Source organism: Priapulus caudatus, unplaced genomic scaffold (genome assembly GCF_000485595.1).
Source record: "Priapulus caudatus unplaced genomic scaffold, Priapulus_caudatus-5.0.1 Scaffold121, whole genome shotgun sequence".
Classification (NCBI taxonomy): Eukaryota; Metazoa; Priapulida; class Priapulimorpha; order Priapulimorphida; family Priapulidae; genus Priapulus; species Priapulus caudatus.
In genome coordinates, this window is record NW_014577182.1 from 30481 (window position 1) to 48920 (window position 18440).

The 18440-nt window shown below is 47.4% G+C and overlaps 2 protein-coding genes across 2 annotated transcripts in view; both read left to right on the plus strand.

The window, feature by feature from the left end:
- LOC106805619 (carbohydrate sulfotransferase 7-like) overlaps window positions 1-6118 on the plus strand; it is a 7485-nt gene extending 1367 nt beyond the window's left edge. The window contains exon 3 of the mRNA XM_014807304.1: window positions 5749-6118. Coding sequence (XP_014662790.1) covers window positions 5749-6080 — 332 coding nt within the window. The 3' untranslated portion in view covers window positions 6081-6118. The remainder of the gene's footprint in view (window positions 1-5748) is intronic.
- An 8251-nt stretch (window positions 6119-14369) lies between these two features.
- Window positions 14370-18057, plus strand: LOC106805620 (glycogenin-1-like). Its single transcript, XM_014807305.1, has 4 exons — window positions 14370-14460; window positions 17164-17311; window positions 17491-17653; window positions 17872-18057. Exons 1-4 carry the CDS (start codon window positions 14370-14372, stop codon window positions 18055-18057), a joined length of 588 nt encoding a protein of 195 aa, XP_014662791.1.
- The last annotated feature ends 383 nt before the right edge of the window (window positions 18058-18440 follow it).

An 18440-nucleotide genomic window follows, 5' to 3' on the forward strand; every position in this document is an offset into this window, starting at 1 on the left:
GGTGCCGTCGTCGTTTCCCATGATATATACCTTCTGGGACCCGTCGGCGACCGAACGGAGGAGGTGCCAACGGGCCCGACGGCTGCACTCTCTCCGGCTTATGCCTACCTCGGCCCTGCTGACTAGCATGGTGAGCTCCCTGGCGAATTCCGACCATGTCTCTCCATGACGCTTCCTCCGCTCATCCAACCGGAGGTGACGCTCCAACTCCGATCCCAGCGGCTGCAGACGTTCCTGTAGTGCTTCCCTGATGTCCTCCTCGGTGGCCCCGGGACTGCAATCAAATAATACCGCCGACGCTGGATAGTCGAGGGCGCCGGCTAGCTGCGCAGCCCTCTCACTGGGTCCCATCCGTTGTGGTGTGCCACGACGTCGAACTGGCCGAGGAACGCTTCCAGCGGTACGTCCCCCTTGCCGTTGTAGGTTCGTACCTTAAGGCGTTCCTTCCGTTGCGGAGCCGGCGTGCTGATCGCTGCCCACTCAGATGTCGGCGGCGTCCGGTCTGCTGGTAGCCGAGGAGCCGGGCTTGATTCTGCCGCTCCGTGATTGGGTTGATAGACCCACTGTCCGGTCCCCGTCTGACTCGGGGGCGGACGTTCGTGCTTCCACCAGGAAGGGGGCGTGCCCACGACCGGCGAACGAACGGCAGACGTTTCCGCCGGAGGCACAGCACCATGCTCCGCTGCAGGTGACGACGGAGTACGGGGCAACGAAGTTGCTCTTCGCTCACCCCGACCTCTCACCTGCTTTGCACGAGTAGCCATGGGCATAAGTCCAGCTATTTTCCCAGGCTATGGGGTGGTGTACTAGCCACCGTTCCCCCCCGACCTACGTAAGGTATGGGTAAGCTGACGGCAATGCCAACAAGCGAAACCCAGGAACGATACGCAACTCGAGTTACACGTGCGCGAAAACGTGAGGTATGGGTAGAGCTGATGGCGATGCCAACAAGCGAAACCCAGTGACGACACGTTAGGTGCTTATGCTATCTTATACTACAGGCACGTTTGCCTTGTGGACTCTCGGGGACGATTAAACCGTCTACCGAGTGTACAATCCTGGTCACGGCACCAATGTAACGTTTTTCCCCGTTACGTGGGACTCTCCCACTGTTCGACCACTGGATTGTACACGTCGCACAAGAACAAACAACACAACTCAAAAATGAAAGTGTTTACGCCGGAATAGGTCCGGGGCTTTTATTCCGCTCTGGGTCAACCGACCAGAGTGGGCATAAAACGGGACAATATTCTCGCAGCGTAAGGCCCGAGTATAGCGAACAAGATACAACTAGGCGCAAGGCCTTACCAAAACGATCCTCTGTAGAGAGCGGCCAAGTCCTTGCAGAGATCGCTGGATTGCTTCGTGCTGTATCTTGCGTTGTGCTTCCTCTCCGACGGATTCGCTCCTGGTGATGTCTGCCGGGTTCACTAGCAGCCTGCCGGTGAACTGAACTGAACTCAACGCTGAACTGACGAACTGAGCTGCTAAACTGAGCTTCTAAACTGCCGGTGCTCTGGGGAGCACGGTATTTATACGGCTCAGAGCAGGCACGTCACGCACACACGTGGCACGCACGTCGGCTTCCAGCCGTGTCACGTAAGCCGCGCTTCGACGTGACGTACGTCGGTTTCACCGTGACCGGTCCGTCGGCTTCGGACACGCCTCGTGGCCAGCACGTGCATTCGTCCTTCCATGCGGGGTGAGCCCCCCTCACATCCCCGGGGATGCTGGGACGTGCCGCCGAGAGCAGAACGCGGGGATGCGACTGCTCGGCAGACCCGAAATTCGTTCAAATATAAATAAACCAATCAGTGAAAATGATACTTAATTACTGAGAGGCACAATAACGCACATCACAGTCACTGTACAAATACAGGTGACTCCAGTCTAGATAATGATATTGAGACAAGACAAAAAACAATTTGTACGATTAAGAATGTTTATCGTTAAATCGTTAACGAATTTATGGTTTATATATAATATAAATAAACAAATCAGTGAAAAGGATTCACTAGGTGTTTACACGTAGTGTTGTATCTAAACGTACTTTTCTATAAGGCCGATTTGAACCTTGAGACGGGTAGGTTTTTTTTATGGTATGGGTAGTGTCACTCCAGAGTGTGTACACCTGCTCTTACAAACTTTAGAGACTTTATTGCGAAGAGAAGGCTTTAGAACCTTGGGAGATAGATAGGACATATGTTGTGAAGAGGTCCTAGTGTATATGGTGGAGTGTACATGAAGAAGATTTCTAATAAAATAGTTGGGACAAGGTCAGGCCAGTTCTTGCAAGTAAATTATACATAAAAATTTGGTCATAGTTCCTAGGTTTAATGAATATCATTAAGTTTTACGGGAGGAGCGCTGTTTAGAGAAACTGAAGCGTGATAATCATTCGCGGCACGCGCCCGAGGCCGGGGGCGGTGCTGTTCGGTGCAGCGCATGTCTGGTTTTGAGATAATTCGCAGCGGAAGATTATAGCCAGTTTAGTGCTTGTAAATTTAGACTTGAAATCCCACTTTAATTATAGTGTCAAAATGAACACCAAGGTATTTTATATTTATTAGCCGTTGTAGCTTTGAAGTTAGTCATGTGAAATCAACACATGTCAATAATTTACATTGCTTGTTACTGGAAGATCATGTATTTTAAGTTTTTTTCACAAGGATTAACGAGATAAATCTATTAGGCATCAGCCCTCCTGACATTTTTAATTTCTCGATTACATAATTTCAAGTTCAGTTAATTTGAACCTTGACATAAAAAGACTTCGTATCATCAGCAAATAATTCTGGAACTAAAATTGAAGCTAAGGGGCCGAAGAGTGTCCTATTTGACCGATAAATGTAAGCAAAAAGATAGGCGGACAAGAGTTGATCCTGTTCGAACACCGCTACGAGTACTATTCCGGAGCGCGCTTAGTGTTCGAGTTTAGGAAGCAGTGTATTATCTGGGACAGTATCAAAAGGCTTTGACAAAATCAAAGCACACGATTCGCATCTCACGAATATTTCGCCTTCATCGTATTGATTTAAGGAGCAGTATCATACAATTCAGAAATTGCCAGTGCTCAGTTGAATGGCTTTTTTTTCTAATCCAAATTGAGAAGGGAGGAGAATACTATACACATTTGACCTAGGAAAGCTTGTAGAGGTCTGGTCAGTAAATGATTATATTTCGAATATTTTGGAAAAAGCTCCGGCTTGATAAGGAGAGATATGGGGCGAATAGTTTGAAAGGGGTTTGGACACGTTGGCGTTGTGAATAGGTATTAATCATTTAGCAATTTTAATATATTAAGGAATACACCTCTTGTTACGCAGTCATTAAAATATCAACACAATATGGAGCAACCTGGGTTTTATAGATTCTTGATAATTTATTAGGAATATTGCTCAGGTTCCTGCGGCTTTCTGGATGTCCAGGTTATTTATGATATCTAGAATCTCTTCAGCAAACAATGGGTTAAACAAAGAGACTCTCTGTGATTAGGAGGGGAATGAAATTTTGAGTGATCCGTCGTGGCATTTGGAATTTTTTTTGCCATTTCCGGCCTACCATTTGGTAAGTCAACAGAGTTAAATGACATTGCATATATCGTCGTGTCTGTTAGTGATGTGTTGTCATTGTTCAGAAGTTTTTGTCTGGCATGGTACTTTTGTGGTTTTATTGTTTTATATAACTATTTATTGATAGTGTTCCATGTCTCTTGTAAGTTAGATGTTGTGCTTGAAGAAGTTGTTGCTCGGTAATTTCTTTTTTAGCAAGGTCTATTTATGTGAATTCAGTCTATTTGAGCTATTGTTGGTAGATTTCTGCCAGAGAGTGGGTACCGTGAAGATGCGTGAGTTTACAAACATTTTTTTCCTTGTATTGGTGCGGACTTGTAATATACACTAGATAATCCACGGTTTGAGGTGAAGTTGTTTTTCTTTCACGTGGATAGGGGCCTCTGTATGGGGCCGTGGGCTATCAACGGTTTCTTTGTCATATTTGAAACTATTTTGTCAAAGTGCCAGCTATCTGCATCAGCAGTACTGAAAAGTTAAAGTTAGTAATTTGCGTGTTTAGAATCATTAGTAAATTCGCACTGGCGTGTGAAGTTAACGTGAGAGCAGTACATACCAGATTCCCTCCGGCCACAGCTCACTGAGCACTCCCGTGTGGTCCCCGAGCCAGGGTAAAAAATACCAGCGGGAGCGATGAGCGATTCGCTCTCAAACCTCAGAAATTGCTCGCGTGAGGCTTCAAAATAGCTCCCGATAAAATTTTTGACGAAGAAGCTATTTTTCCAGACTTTTTAAAAAGAGGCTCCCTGCAAAACATAAACTTTTCCCACTTTTTTCCCTTTTTTACCTGTCCGCCGCACGCCACGCTCCTGCTCAACGCACTAGCCCCAAAGGTCAGGGTCGGATCTTTCCCATCGACAAGCGAAGCTATCAGCGCGAAGCACGCCGCACCGCAACAAACAGGTGCGTGGCGGCGAGCAGCTCGTGCTACCGGCCGGATACGCCTGGACGGTCAGCAGTGCGTGGCAGGGTCTCTGGCGTACAGCACCGGTAATCAGCGTCAATACCCTCGATTACATAGGGCTTTATAAACAATATCAATACCCGTGCATAGATAAAGGGCTTTATAACATATCAATACCTGCATTAATAAGGGCTTTATAGACATGTCAGCTACCCGCTCATTAATAAGGGCTTTATAACATATCAAGGTACCGCCGCATAAAATAAGGGCTTTAATACACGTCAATTTGTGCTTTAAGTCGTACACTGCAAATATACCCGTGCATTATAAGGCTTCATAACATGTCATATACCCTCTGCATTAATCAGGTAGTAACATGCCGACTGCTTAATAAGCTTTCTAAATGTCAATACCGCTGCATTAATAGAATCTTTATAACATGTCAATAACCCCTGTCCCCACTCTCACACACGCTGCGCACTAGAACTCAGACACCGTACGTCGGTGGACACGCGGAAGACACTTTCACGCGATGTTCTCGATGGATGTTGTTGCTAATGGTGGAAATAGCTGACGGTAAACTAGTTCGGCGAAGATTTCCCCTGTAGAGCGACATTCTCCGCCCCGCCGCCCCCACTTCCAGTTTCTGTGGGTCACTTGTTTTGTTGACAAATACGAGCTGTCCTCGTGTGACGGACAGTGACATGCTTGCTAAGTGCCTATATAGGTGGTCATATACAGCGGAGTTTCGCGGGTAGAATGCACTGACGAACGCGTATTTCTCTTTTCTTACATAAATCCGAAGGGATTGTGATTATATCGCCTCATGTCCTTGCATGTAACTCCGTTACATCTAGACAGGAGCGAGCACGCACGCTCATGCGCACGCACGCTCATTCAGGCGCACGCACGCACGCTCGCACGCACGCACGTTCATGTGCACACGATCACTCAGGCGCACACACGCTCACGCTCGCACGCACGCACGTTCACACGCACGCATGCTCACGCGCACACACGCTCACGCACGCACGCACGCTTGCACGCACGCACGTTCACACGCACGCACGTTAATGTGCACGCACGCTCACGCAGGCGCACACACGCTCACGCACGCACACACGCTCACGCACGCACACACGCACGCACGCACGCACGCACTCACGCGCGCACAAACTCACCAACTATGTTTCATTTAATTATCGACATCATTCATCAATACCTCCCAGCCAATCAGAGAAGTGGTAAAGACTGACATCTTTCTTCTAACAGCCAATCAGCGAAGCGGATCGTCGCTGACCGGTGAGATCTTCAACACGCATCCCGAGGTCTTCTACTTCTATGAGCCGCTTATTTCTATAAACGAATGGAAAGGCGGCCGCGCCCCCTGGTTACCATGGCAACTCCGACATCAACTAAGCGCGCAAAGATACGGTGCCATCGTGAAGAAGTCCAACGATCTCATCGCCCAAATACACACCTGTAATGACAGCCAGGTGGTGACGATGCCACAATACAAAAAGCGGTTGCGGATGTTTGTGAGCACGAGCAAGGCGATCGGCCAGGTGTTGGGCTGTGGTAATCACATCGATGAGATTAGGTGAGGGCTAGTATATAATAGCCGCGTTCACACGTAGCAAGAAATCCGGTATTTAGCGTTCACACGAGGCAAAATGCGCGGTCCAAGAAATACGGTATCTAAACAGATCCNGTTTTTCGCAGGTGCTCGCCTTCTGCAGCTTCGGGCGAGTAGACGACGCACTGTGGTACCCACCCAATCCTGCACGCGGCCATTCCCCAGCAGCGCGCGGCGAACCGCCGCTGACGGAGGCGGGTTGTGGATCCCCGTCCGTGCCGGTACCTGTAATGCCACTCGTAGGGGCGTCGACGAGAAGCGTCAACGGCCAGCCATCCTGTACCGATTACGTCTAAGGAATGGCAACACTGGGAAATAGCGGCGCGTACGTAGTTTGTAGTGTTAGTTGGCCGGCAAACACTGCTAGCATCGTAGACATTATTGTGGTGAGGGTAGCAGACTGCACAGGACTTACAAGACGTGGCGGGTGCCGCGCAGCGCCGATCTGAACCATCGCTTGGCGTAGGCCTCACACATGGAGGATGGGTACCGCTTACCCGAATGCCTCCCTGTCTTCTCGGCTCGTGACGGTAGCGAACACTAAAGAGCTCCGGAGCTCCGGGACAACAAAAAGATCCCACGCTCCGCATTGACATTAACGGCTCCGTGAACATGGCCGAAACGTTGCACAGGAACTGCCAATGCACGGCATCGCCAATGGCTCGCCCTGTCCCTCGCACAACAGAGAGCTCGCAACTCCCTTACGCTAGCTTGAACGTTCACGGCAGATTCCGCAACAGTGAGAGCGTCGCATGCTGGTTGCCACGTCGATTCCCTCGTGCTAGCCGTGGGTATTCGCCGGGAAATGCTTTGCTCGACATGGCGTTTCTTCCCGAAGCGGCCAACGTTCCGCGAGCATAGTCCGAACCACCGTAAGGTTTGAGGTCGTCGACGCGCTGACCACACTAGGTGGGTCAGTCTCCTCAGGCGCTGCACCCAGCAAGCGTCCCTATGCCTCCGTGTATACTAGGAGGACGGACCTTGCCAGGGAGTGCCCGAGCTTTCCCAGGAGGCAGGGCCCGTAGTATGCCAACACCGGTGCCCGGCGGAAAGGCTTGGGGCCGGTTGTGAGCACGTGTCATAATTCCGATTCTGCCTGCTCCGCCGCTGCTTCCAATTGCGCTAGCCGCGCGGTGCTTGATGCGGGCTGCACGAATGGAGCTGTCCGCCAATCAAACATACTCTAACGGGCAAGCCGGATCTCCAGTTCCCGGGTAAGCAGTCGAAACATGAGGTCGCACCGCGCTCCGACTACGACCGAACACTCATGAGGTTTCGAACTCGCCCCCGTAAACTCTCCTGAGGTGTCTACGGTACGCTGCATCAGAAGGAGGTGTTACGTCCAGTCGTTTTTCTGGGCGGCGACGCCCTTTTGCGTCTTAGCGCAAAGTGTTCCGCACTTCCCGGCACCATCGTTCACCATCCCGGCGAGAGCTCCATGCCACGTAGAGTGTTGGCAGGACTCCGAGCGAAGTGGTTTAGCGAGTTCCGACGGTGTCCCGTCATCCTCCCGCCGTGGAGGAGCTTCAGAATTGTTCCTCCGCGCAGGGCGCGGAGCTATGAGGAGGAATCTTGCGATGTCTGCTGAGCGTACCGCCGGGTCTACGTCTGAAGGAGTCAAGTCTCCGCGTACTCCTAGCACGGGTCCGCAGTCGCTCATCCAGTACTTTTTCCTCCCAAGACTCATCGGCCACGCAACAGAGTACGGAGCTAAGTCACGTACTCCTCGCCTTCAGCGGCGGACAGAGCCCCGATGGTTGAGTTCTTCCTCTTGCCATTCGCTGCACTCGCTCGTCGCGCGTCCAGCGACAGAGCGTTTCTTCAGCAATCGGCCTCGGCTCGTGGCTGCACCCGTGTCAAGCCGAGGGCTGCGAGAACACATGTCCTTAGTCCTCGCGACTTTTACCGCGGATACGCCGCCACTTTTACACGAGGATGGCCGGCCCAATGGCCATGCGTCGCAAACTGCCCGGCTCTGGATGCCTGCATCATCTCCGCCTCGGTGTCGGCCGTGGGGACTCGCGGAAGGGTGCGGGTCAAGCCCCGAGTTCCTCCCGGATTAAATCCCGCACCAAGCTGTGCATGAGACCCCGGAGGATCTTCGGTTGCAAAGCGCCTATCTCTCATTCGCCGCTGTGGTCGCAAGCGACTTCCTCTCGTCGGTTCTGCCCGGATACTGCCCCGGATCCGGTGGCGAGCTACCACCCGTAACGTCGGATCGGCGAGATACTCGCCTGGCCTGGCCGAGGCCATGATGGACTCGTACTGATCGCTGCCCGCGCTGAACGCCTTCTGCTGGTGGGCCGCCGTCGTTTTCCATTATAGTATACCTTCTGGCCCCGTCGGTGACCGAACGGAGGAGATAACGAACGGGCCGCGACGCTGCAGCTCCTCCTGGCTTATGCTACCTTCGGACCCGGCCTGCACGTAGCATGGTGCAGGGCTCCTGGGCGAACATCCGACATGTCTCTCCATGAACGCTTCCTGCCGCTCATCCAAACGGAGGTGACGCTCCAACTCCGATCCGCAGCGGCTGCAGACGTTCATGTAAGTGCTTGCCTGATGTTCCTCCTCGGTGGCCCCGGGACTGCCAATCAATAATACGCACGCCGACGCTGGATAGTTCGAGACAGCGCCCGGCTAGCTGCGGGCAGCCCTCTCACGTGGTCCCCATCCGTTGTGGTGTGCTACCACTCGAACTGGCCGAGAACGCTTCCAGCGTGTACGTCGCCCTTGGCCCTTGTAGATTCGTACGGCTTAAGGCGTTCCTTCGGCTGCGGGAGCCGGGCGTGCTGAATCGCTGCTCCACTCAGCTGTCGTGCGTCGTCTGCTCGTAGCCGAGGAGCCGGGCTTGATTACTTGCGCCGCTTCATGATTGGGGTTGAAGTGACCACTGTCCGTCCCGTCTGACTTGGGGGGGGGGGGGGCGGACGTTCGTGCTTCCACCAGGAAGGGGGCGTGCCCACGACGGCGCGACCGAACGGCAGACGTTTCACTGCAGGAGGCACAGCACACATGCTCCGCTTACAGTGACGACGGAGTATGCAGACGAAAGTTGCTCTTCGACTTCACCCCGACGACTCTCACCTGCATTTGCACGAGTAGGCACATGGGCATAAGTCCGCTATCTTTCCAGGCTATGGGTGGTGTACTAAAGCACGCGTTCCCCCCGACCTACGTATAGGTATGGGTAAGCTGACGGGCAACTGCGCAAAGCGAAACCAGGAACTACGGGGGACCTACGGCAACTCGAGCTTACACGTGGCGCGAAAACGTGAGGTATGGTAGAGCTGATGGCGATGCACAAGCGAAAGACCCAGTGATCGACCGTTAGAGTGCTTATTTCCTACTCTATACTTACAGGCACGTTTGCCTTTGTGGATCTCTCGGACGATTAAACGGTCTACGCGAGTGTACACATCCTGGTACGGCACCAAATGATACGTTTTTCACGCGTTAGCGTGGACTTCCTACTGTTACGACCCACTGATTGTTACAACGTCGCACAAGAAAGCAAACAACACAATCAAAATGACAGTGGTTTACGTGCCGGAATAGGTCGGCGGCTTTTCATTCGCGCTCCGGTCAACCGAGCCAGAGTGGGCATAAGACGAGTAGCAATATTCCTCGGCAGCGTAAGGCTGAGATATAGCTAACAAGAGACAACGAAGGCGCAAGGCCTTACCAAAAACGATCGCTCTGTAGAGAGCGGGGCAAAGTCGTGCAGAGCTCGCTGGATGCTTCGTGCTGTATCTTGCGTTGTGGCTTCCTCTCACGACGATTCGCTCTGTGATTGTCTGCCTCGGTTCACGGGAGCCTGCCGTGAACTGAACTGAAACTCAACTGCTGTCGATGACTTGCTAACCCAACTGAGGCTGCTCTGGGGAGCACGGTATTTATACGGCTCAGAGCAGGCAGCGTCCCGGCACACACGTGACACGCCCGTCGGCTTCAGGCCCAGCCGTGTCACGTAAGTCAGCTTCAGACGTGACCCGCACGCTGCTTTAGACGTGACTCGCACGCCGCTTTAGACGTGACACGTGGGTCAGCTTCACCCGTGACAAGCACGTCGGCTTCGGACGTGACGTACGCCGGCTTCACCGGGACGCCCGTCGGCTTCGGACGTGACGCACGTCGGCTTCGGACGTGACGCACGTCGGATTCACCGTGACCGGTCCGTCGGCTTCGGACACGCTCGTGGCCAGCACGTGCATTCGTCCTTCCATGCGGGGGTGAGCCCCCTCACATCCCCGGGGATGCTGGGACGTGCCGCCGAGAGCAGAACGCGGGGATGTGATGCTGCGGCAGACCGAAATTCGTTACATATATATATAAATATATGTACAGTTGCAATGATGTCTTAACAAGACGTGATCGTGTGTGCTTAATTTTAAAACATGGTTACCTTTGACACGTGACCATGAGTTATGATGTGCAAGTTAGGTCTGCTTATGGCGGGTTTCAAGAAAACCTTAGAAGCGTGTACACGTGTGCCGCCTCTGACGTTAATCTGAGTCCTCATAAACCATATAAAACCGTGTAAATAAATAAATAAATATATATATATATATATATATATATATATTAATATTTATATCTATATATATAAAGACACACTAAAATAAACAAGCTATCATTACCGTAAAATATCAATTAATTAATTAATTTACCATAGGGGTTTTCTCCATTCACATCACCAACTCTATATCCTATTTCTCGCGCTGCGTCCAGAACCAAAGTCCCAAGTTCCGTGGAGGAGTACCGTGTGACGGTAAGCGGCCCTCCGACACCATGATACTCTAAAAGTTTATCAATATTACAGATATTTATTCGATGTTATCAAGGGTTATGTGTCTGTAATGCTTGCCCTTTTCACTTTCATTGTATATCTTCCACATAAAATATTACGAAAATTACTAGATTTATAAATATTATAAAATCAAATTTGATAAATAATTTTTTCCTGTATCTATCCTATATTAATTCCTATATCCTAATAATTTAAGTTTAAAAATATACTGCCAGTTCTATTCTAAACCACATCCAATCCAAAAAAACGAAGTCCTACGATAGTGCTGCCACCTCAAACGAGCGTTCACGAGATGTAACAGTAATCTGCACAGCTGCATAAAAGTGATTTAAACGTACTGGAGTTGATCAGATCATGTATCTGCATGTCCTCAGACTTCTTAAAGTATGGAAGCTCGTCCTTGGAACTCCATCCCGCTGCTCCCATCTTATCCCATGCGTTGTAGACTTCGGGTGAGCCACGGATATAAACCATAGCGTTGAGGCAACTTGTACCTCCAAGAACCTTTCCTTTTGGTCACTTGATTTGCTGGATGTTTTGAATTTTAAATACACGTTATGCAATATTTTGAATTCTGATTAAAATTACATGCGAATTGAACTGATTCACAGATAAAACGGGATTATAGCATATGGGTAATATGTGGACCTGGACATTATCACACTCGGGAAAATTGCTGTTTGTACTTTTTGCGTTACGCCACATTTTGAAAAAAAAGAAACCTTAATGTCCATTGTAGTTTTCATTGGCACCATATCTTTCAACGATTTTTTTTTCAGATTCACAGTGAAGCTTTCATTTTACGCACTATGTAATTTTTTTTAAATAAAGAAATTTTAAATAAGGGTCAGTTATGTAATTACGCATAGAAGCTACCTTGTTTTCGCAGGCATAGCGGGAAAATCTCTGTGGTACTGTCCTATAGTTCCAATCTATCTTCGTGTTTCTCAGTAGTGCACGTGAAGATGGCTTATCTATGTCCTCATTACTCTCTGGTTCTCCTCCTGCCTCTACCAGCAGTACCTTGCCATCAGGGTCCTCAGACAGACGGTTAGCGAGCACACATTCTGCTGTCCCTCCTCCCCTTATCAAAATATAACACTTGCACTGATATAGGGACCTAATGTCATAATATCATCCACCCGGCGTTGCTTCCTACTTGCAACAATATAACATAATATAATCAAATGCAGTGATCATGTACTATAGTTAAAAATACTTGTATGATATTTTACAAATCATGTTATGCGGTACACTCACCAATAATATAATCGTAGACATCGTCGGGATCCTCTACGCTGTATGTGACGTTCTGACCGCTTCTTATGTACAACACTGCTGCAACCAACACGACCAGGGAAAGCAGCACCTTCTCCATCGCAATAAGCTTCAAGACCAAAGGTGTGACAAACTTGTTTTTTTACTAACCTCAGTAGCAATGAACCAAACAGCCTGCAGTGGGTGTAGAGGATGATTCGCATGCACAAATCCAACTTCAATAGGCTGGGCCAATGATTAGCTCTGTAAGACGTTGTTGACTATCAGCTTGCTTTATCATACAAATAATTAAACTACTATCTCACATAACATGTGTAAGGCAGTTATGTAAGTTCGTATGTAGCTATATATTTAGGTTACACTGATGTAAGTAGTTCTAATTATTTACAACACGTCGACGTGCTATGATGATATGCATAGCGTGAGGACATGCACCGACATGCAAAATGTTGTTCTGAAACTAAATATAATAATTAAATTTAACGTTAGATCAGTTTCTACCAGTATCTGGTAATTTAATGCGATCTAACACTTTCCTATGTGATTTAGTGTAACAATTAAAATCACATGTCATGTAGTTCCTCGTGGCAGATGGGCGGCCACGTGAGTAGATCTTTTCATATGATGCATTTGTTTTTGCGCGATCCATTTCCTGAATATTATGTTATACGAATTGATCGCATTCGTATACCATAATAATTTACGTATTAAGTTTAACAATAATAGGAAATGTTAACTGACATTAATCGTTATATTGCCTTCCCATCGTCATTCAAATGGATTTGTTCGCAAGACTGAATGAGTGGATTTTGATGAGCCCAATTGTCACGTTCTCAGGTTTTTATTATGGGTTGCGAGCAAAATTATAAGTACGCAAAATGGTTTGTACGTAAACTTGTCACATGTCTAGTGGCTATTTGTCATATTAGTGACACGGGAAAATCTGTCAGTCCTCCGAAGTAAAGGGTCTGAATTTATTAAAATGAATATTTAAATTATATTATATTTTACTTTATTCATGACATGATTATAAAGTTTTTGTAAAAATTTGGCCAATGGCAAACTGAAGCCATGTCTGCACACTTGGGTAAGGGAAGTCGTTGCTAAGGGAAAGCGTTATAGATAGCATGTAAATGTTTACTCATCGTGATCTGCAAACAGCTACCGAGCAGTACATCCCCTTTTTTGCTTTGAGCAAGAAAGGTAAAACATTTGAACATGCGTTGTTCATGCGTGCAGCTAGGCTGTGCTTGCTAGCGTTATCACTTTATCGGTCATCGACATTGGTGTTTCTTGCGAATCTTCGAATCTGATGAGCTTGTGAATATGCATGACAGCCGGGGTCATGTACTTGACATGGAATGCGTACCCCTGACTTCAATGGCTTTTATGGTAATTTATTCTGCTGCGCTGATGTTAAGGAAACTTTTATATCATTGATGCTGACTAGTGTATACTTTGCTTGACGGGGCTGGCTGCATATCGGCATGTGGCTATCTTTTCCCAAATGAATCGTCGTTGAAACAAATGAGAATTTTTAGGGACCATGTGCTAGAAGGTAGAACTTTTGGGGCTCTGTCAGGAGACAACGGCAATTTCGTCTACGTCGCTCCCACTTTGCAGTAAACTTAGAAGATTTACTGCATAACGATTGTGTCAAGACATCCTCTTCCCAATATCGATATTGTCCTGTCGCTTATTGACATTACTCTGTTGTTACATTCTCGCACTGTCGCTAACATTATGAAATTAAAAGATTATTAAAATTATTGAAATTTATGAGATTATTTATGAAATTGATGGCACTTTGGATGTCTTCCTATATTGGGATAGCTGACTTGGTCTAAGCTCAGTAGCTCTTGTGCTAGACTATTAGATGTGCTTGATTCTGGTGTGGTTGTGGTTGTAGTTATGGTTGTAGTCGTGATCTGTTGCCAATATTTAAGAATGCTTTTAACTTAAAAATGGTTTACTTGCTAAACTTTTTGAGACATGACGGCAACTTCTACAGCACCATTGGCCTGAATGTTACCAGGCCCGATGATTCATAGATGAAATGCAATTCTCTGTCCAACATGCTGAACGCCGGAAGAAACTGAACTGCCTGCTACTGCTAGCTATGAACGGTTAGAAAACCCCGTTCATGGAAAAGCGTGTTTCAATCTCAACATGAGTCTCCGATGTTGCGTCATTCAGGAGATCTATCTTATAGAGCTTGATGTAATAGTCAATAAAAATGGGATGGTTTCAGGCCCCAAAGGTAAATATGACAGACGCTATCAGAGTTCACCGGGAAACGGTCTGTCGTTATCTAAAGACATTAGATAGTGACTCGATCCTTTAGTAGACGCCACTAAAGACGTTGTGATCAGTCCTGGCATTTTCATCTTTGATGGATGTGTCATGTCGAAACTGTCATGCCCTAACCCTAACCTAAAGGTTCGTGTCAACATATCGTTTACAATACATGCGTTTAGATGAGTTACTATTTTACTATCTAGGTATACTTATGTGCTTGTTTTTTGGAATTTATCTATAAGTTTTTAATGTACGCTGAAGCACCATTGATATTTGGTGTGGCAAATGCAAATATCGTTACATCCAGTAGTATATTGACACTGGCATACAGTAGATATTTTATTCCAAAGTGAATGCACTCTCTGCATTTTCTGCCATAGCTCTCCGATGGCAAGTCATTTCTCTTTAGAAATGGGTTGACTTCCTTCTCAGACCTTTCACTCCTTTATCAGTTATAGATTATGTTTTCTATGGGATACCTTGTTGGCATATCGTTATACAACCATGTACGCGACTTTCCTGTAGCACTCACATGGGCCATCTCGATTCAGGTAGATAGATGAAGGTTTTGCACCTACAGTAGATTTTAGCGACCAATATTACATTTATGCTATATTGTCAATGGGATATTCATTGGGACATGTTTATGCAACTATGCGCGGGCGAGAAGCAATGTAGTGCGAGTAATGCCGCTCGTTAACAATCATAGAGAAATATCAGCTTACTCATGTAGTAGACATTGTATGACGGGCTGAAATTGCATGCCGACGCATGATCGAGAACCACTGAGAACCAGGCATACTAGATTATTCCCGACCAAGCATATCAGATTATTGAACACCACGATCTATGAGGGTGACGATGATACGCGCCCGCCGGAGACATTCCGCTGAAAACAAAGCGAAGACGAGGACGCATGCGCGCGGTATAAAAGCGGGAATAGAAGGATAAATACGGCGTTGGCGCGCAGCGTAAGCATCTAATCCCCGCGCACACCTACGCTCAGGTGTGGTTCGAGGTTCTGCCGGTCTGCGGTTATCTGGCGCAATAAAGACACGTCTTGTCCCCCTACGTCAGGTCTTTGCCGTTCGCTATTCGTTCCCGGTTACTCTCCTACCTTTTCCCCTCACACTTGTGTAGCGTCACGCTATACACTACAAGATCTTAATCTGTCAAATATAGTTAGAATTTCCTAAGAGACGTATAATTATGTCGCTCAGCAGTGAAGGCTGCGGTGCCTCCCCCCCGGAAGATTGGGAATAGAAGATCAACAAGGATTGTCGTATAGTCAAAATTGTCGTACGGTTGTTGGTTTCTCATACAGAAAATGTGGCTTTCATAAGTTTCGTAGAACTCTTTTAATTTTAATTTATTTTCGAATTTGGTCAGTGCCTCCTCGACGGTTCTTTTAGTGTTCGAAATCGGAATCCAAATTTGTTCAAGCATTAACTTGAATTCTGAACTCAAATCCTGAAACCTGATCGTCACTGCATAGCTGCATCGTCTATACGAGTTGAACTTATATGGGTTTCCACTGTTTCTAGCATGTTCCAGTTATTCGTGGTATTATTCACTAGTGTAGGACGCTCCACTGGTTTGATCGTAATGCATCGGCTGATTATGGCAGTTAAAGCACAACCAGCAGAATATTGTGTATATCAGCAACTTTGATGTCAGCAATGTATGGTAATTAAGAAATGATATCCTTATATCAAATACATCTGCTATATTACAAGTCAGTAGGAAATGTCCACAAACTATTTTAGCCTTCCATGATTCTGTCAACATGGGTAGAGTCAGCAGTAGCGAATAGCAATAACCTATAGATAAGGCTCAAGCATGCAGGCATGCCGTCATGATGTATCAATTTACGTTTTTTTCCACAGCTGCTATAAGTGTTTTCCGGCAGGTTGTATCCAATTCAAGACAGTAACGTACTGTTGCTTGTTTATCGCGGCCACCACATAGTTCATTCGATTGGTAGAATAATAGATCTATCTGGGTTAATTGTTACTCAACCGTGTTGATTGAAAACGTACAGCTGACGTTTCGCCTCCTATCAGGAGGCTTTCTCAAAGCTGACTGAAGATTATCAGTTTTGATATTCATATAAATCAGGAGCGTATAATGACAAATATATTGTCATTTGTCATTATACGCTCCTGATATAAATATATATATATATTTATCATATAATAATATCAGGAGTGAATAATAGAGAGGAGTATGACAGGCTCGAAACACAAGAATTCAACATTTCAATGCCCTTTTTTACCTATGATTGATTACGTGAAATCCAATAACAATAACATCATAACTAGCGCTGAACATCCAACTTGTCCTCACACTTTACTGTGTATCGATACCTCTTCTTATTATGTAGTTATAGCTTCGAACGTCAGAACTCATAATGATAACTAGATTTTGCTCCGAGACTCTATGAGGCACAGAAGAAGCGGGTCGGGCGCGGAGATGGAGAGGAAGTGGGGGAGAAAGAAAGAAGTTGGAAAGAGAGGTTGGTGAGAGAGACTGGCAGGAGGAGAGACGTAGGAGAGAGAGGGAGGATGGGTGAGAGGTAGGGGAGAGAGAGAGGAGGAGAAAAATAGGTGAGAGAAGGAGGAGAGATTCATTTAACAATGCTTCACGGAACCTGTAATATTTGCAGCCGCGCTTGAAGACGAAGCCTACGTGACTGCGGCGGAGACAGACGGAGAGGCGATCGGTGCGCTCGTACTCGGACATTCGCTGCGTCATGCTCAGGTCACCCGCAGACTCGCCTGCATGGTTACCAACAAAGTCTCTATGGAATTCAGGTGAGAAAATGACCAATAACATGCGGTCCCTCGTTCTCCCTAATCGGCACGCGTTTATTACGGGTAAAACAAAACGTCCAATCATCATAACCTTTGGTGCGTCTACTATAAGCTTGACGTAATCTAGTAACGGAATGCGTGTATGATGACATTGAATGTGGGTGTGTGCGCATGCGCAGAGACCTGCTGTCGGAGCTGTACAACGACATGATACCAATTAGCGGCCTGGAGCGGATCGACGCCATGCGGATGTCCGTCATGGACGAGTCCCTAGCAGCACTTGCCACTTGGCAGTATTGCCGCCAATACTCCAAATGTGTGTTCCTTGCGCCTGACACGCTGGTACGTCTCTCTCATTCAACCTCTATCTTTCCTCTCGCTCCCAACGCGCGCTTTTAAGGCTTAGCGAGCACGTTTTCCTCTCCCGTATACGAGATGTGATCCTGCATGACATTTCAAATAACGTACTCTTTCCCTGAACACGATCTACACTGTTACCTGTGTCACATAATAATGTGTAGATTACCTAAATGAAGATGCGACAATTCCTTCTCTCGCAGGTGCACCACAACATCGACCATCTGTTCGGCAAACCTCAACTCTCCGCTGTGGCCTACCATCGCCGGCCCAAGACGTTCCACAGCAGCGTCATGGTCGTAGAACCGGCGGCCGCTCATAACACTTTCAAAAAGTTACAGAAATTGGCCCGAAATTGCGAGGATTCGTTTGACTTTAGGAGTAAGTGACTAAGTCTACGTGGAAAGAGCGATAGCGGAATCAGAACGCAAGCTCTCGAACCGCTGCAAATTCTATAGTGTATCGTTTACCAGCAATAAGTTACTCAACTTATTGACTATATGAAGTGCCAACGAGAACCAATATGCTCGTTGTTTGCTACAGCCTACCGTCAGTATGTTAAGTGACTCTGTAGCTATAGGAAGGAGTAACGTTGTGCCATCCACCTTTACATGCTGAACGCGCTCACTGCACTGCACGCACACACTACTAACACGGCGTGTATTTAGGTAGAATTGTTGTTATTAGGATCTGATATTTCTGTGTGTTAAGACGTGTTGCGTCGTGTTCAGGTTGTGCCGACCAAATCCTCAATCGTCACTTTAAGAGATGG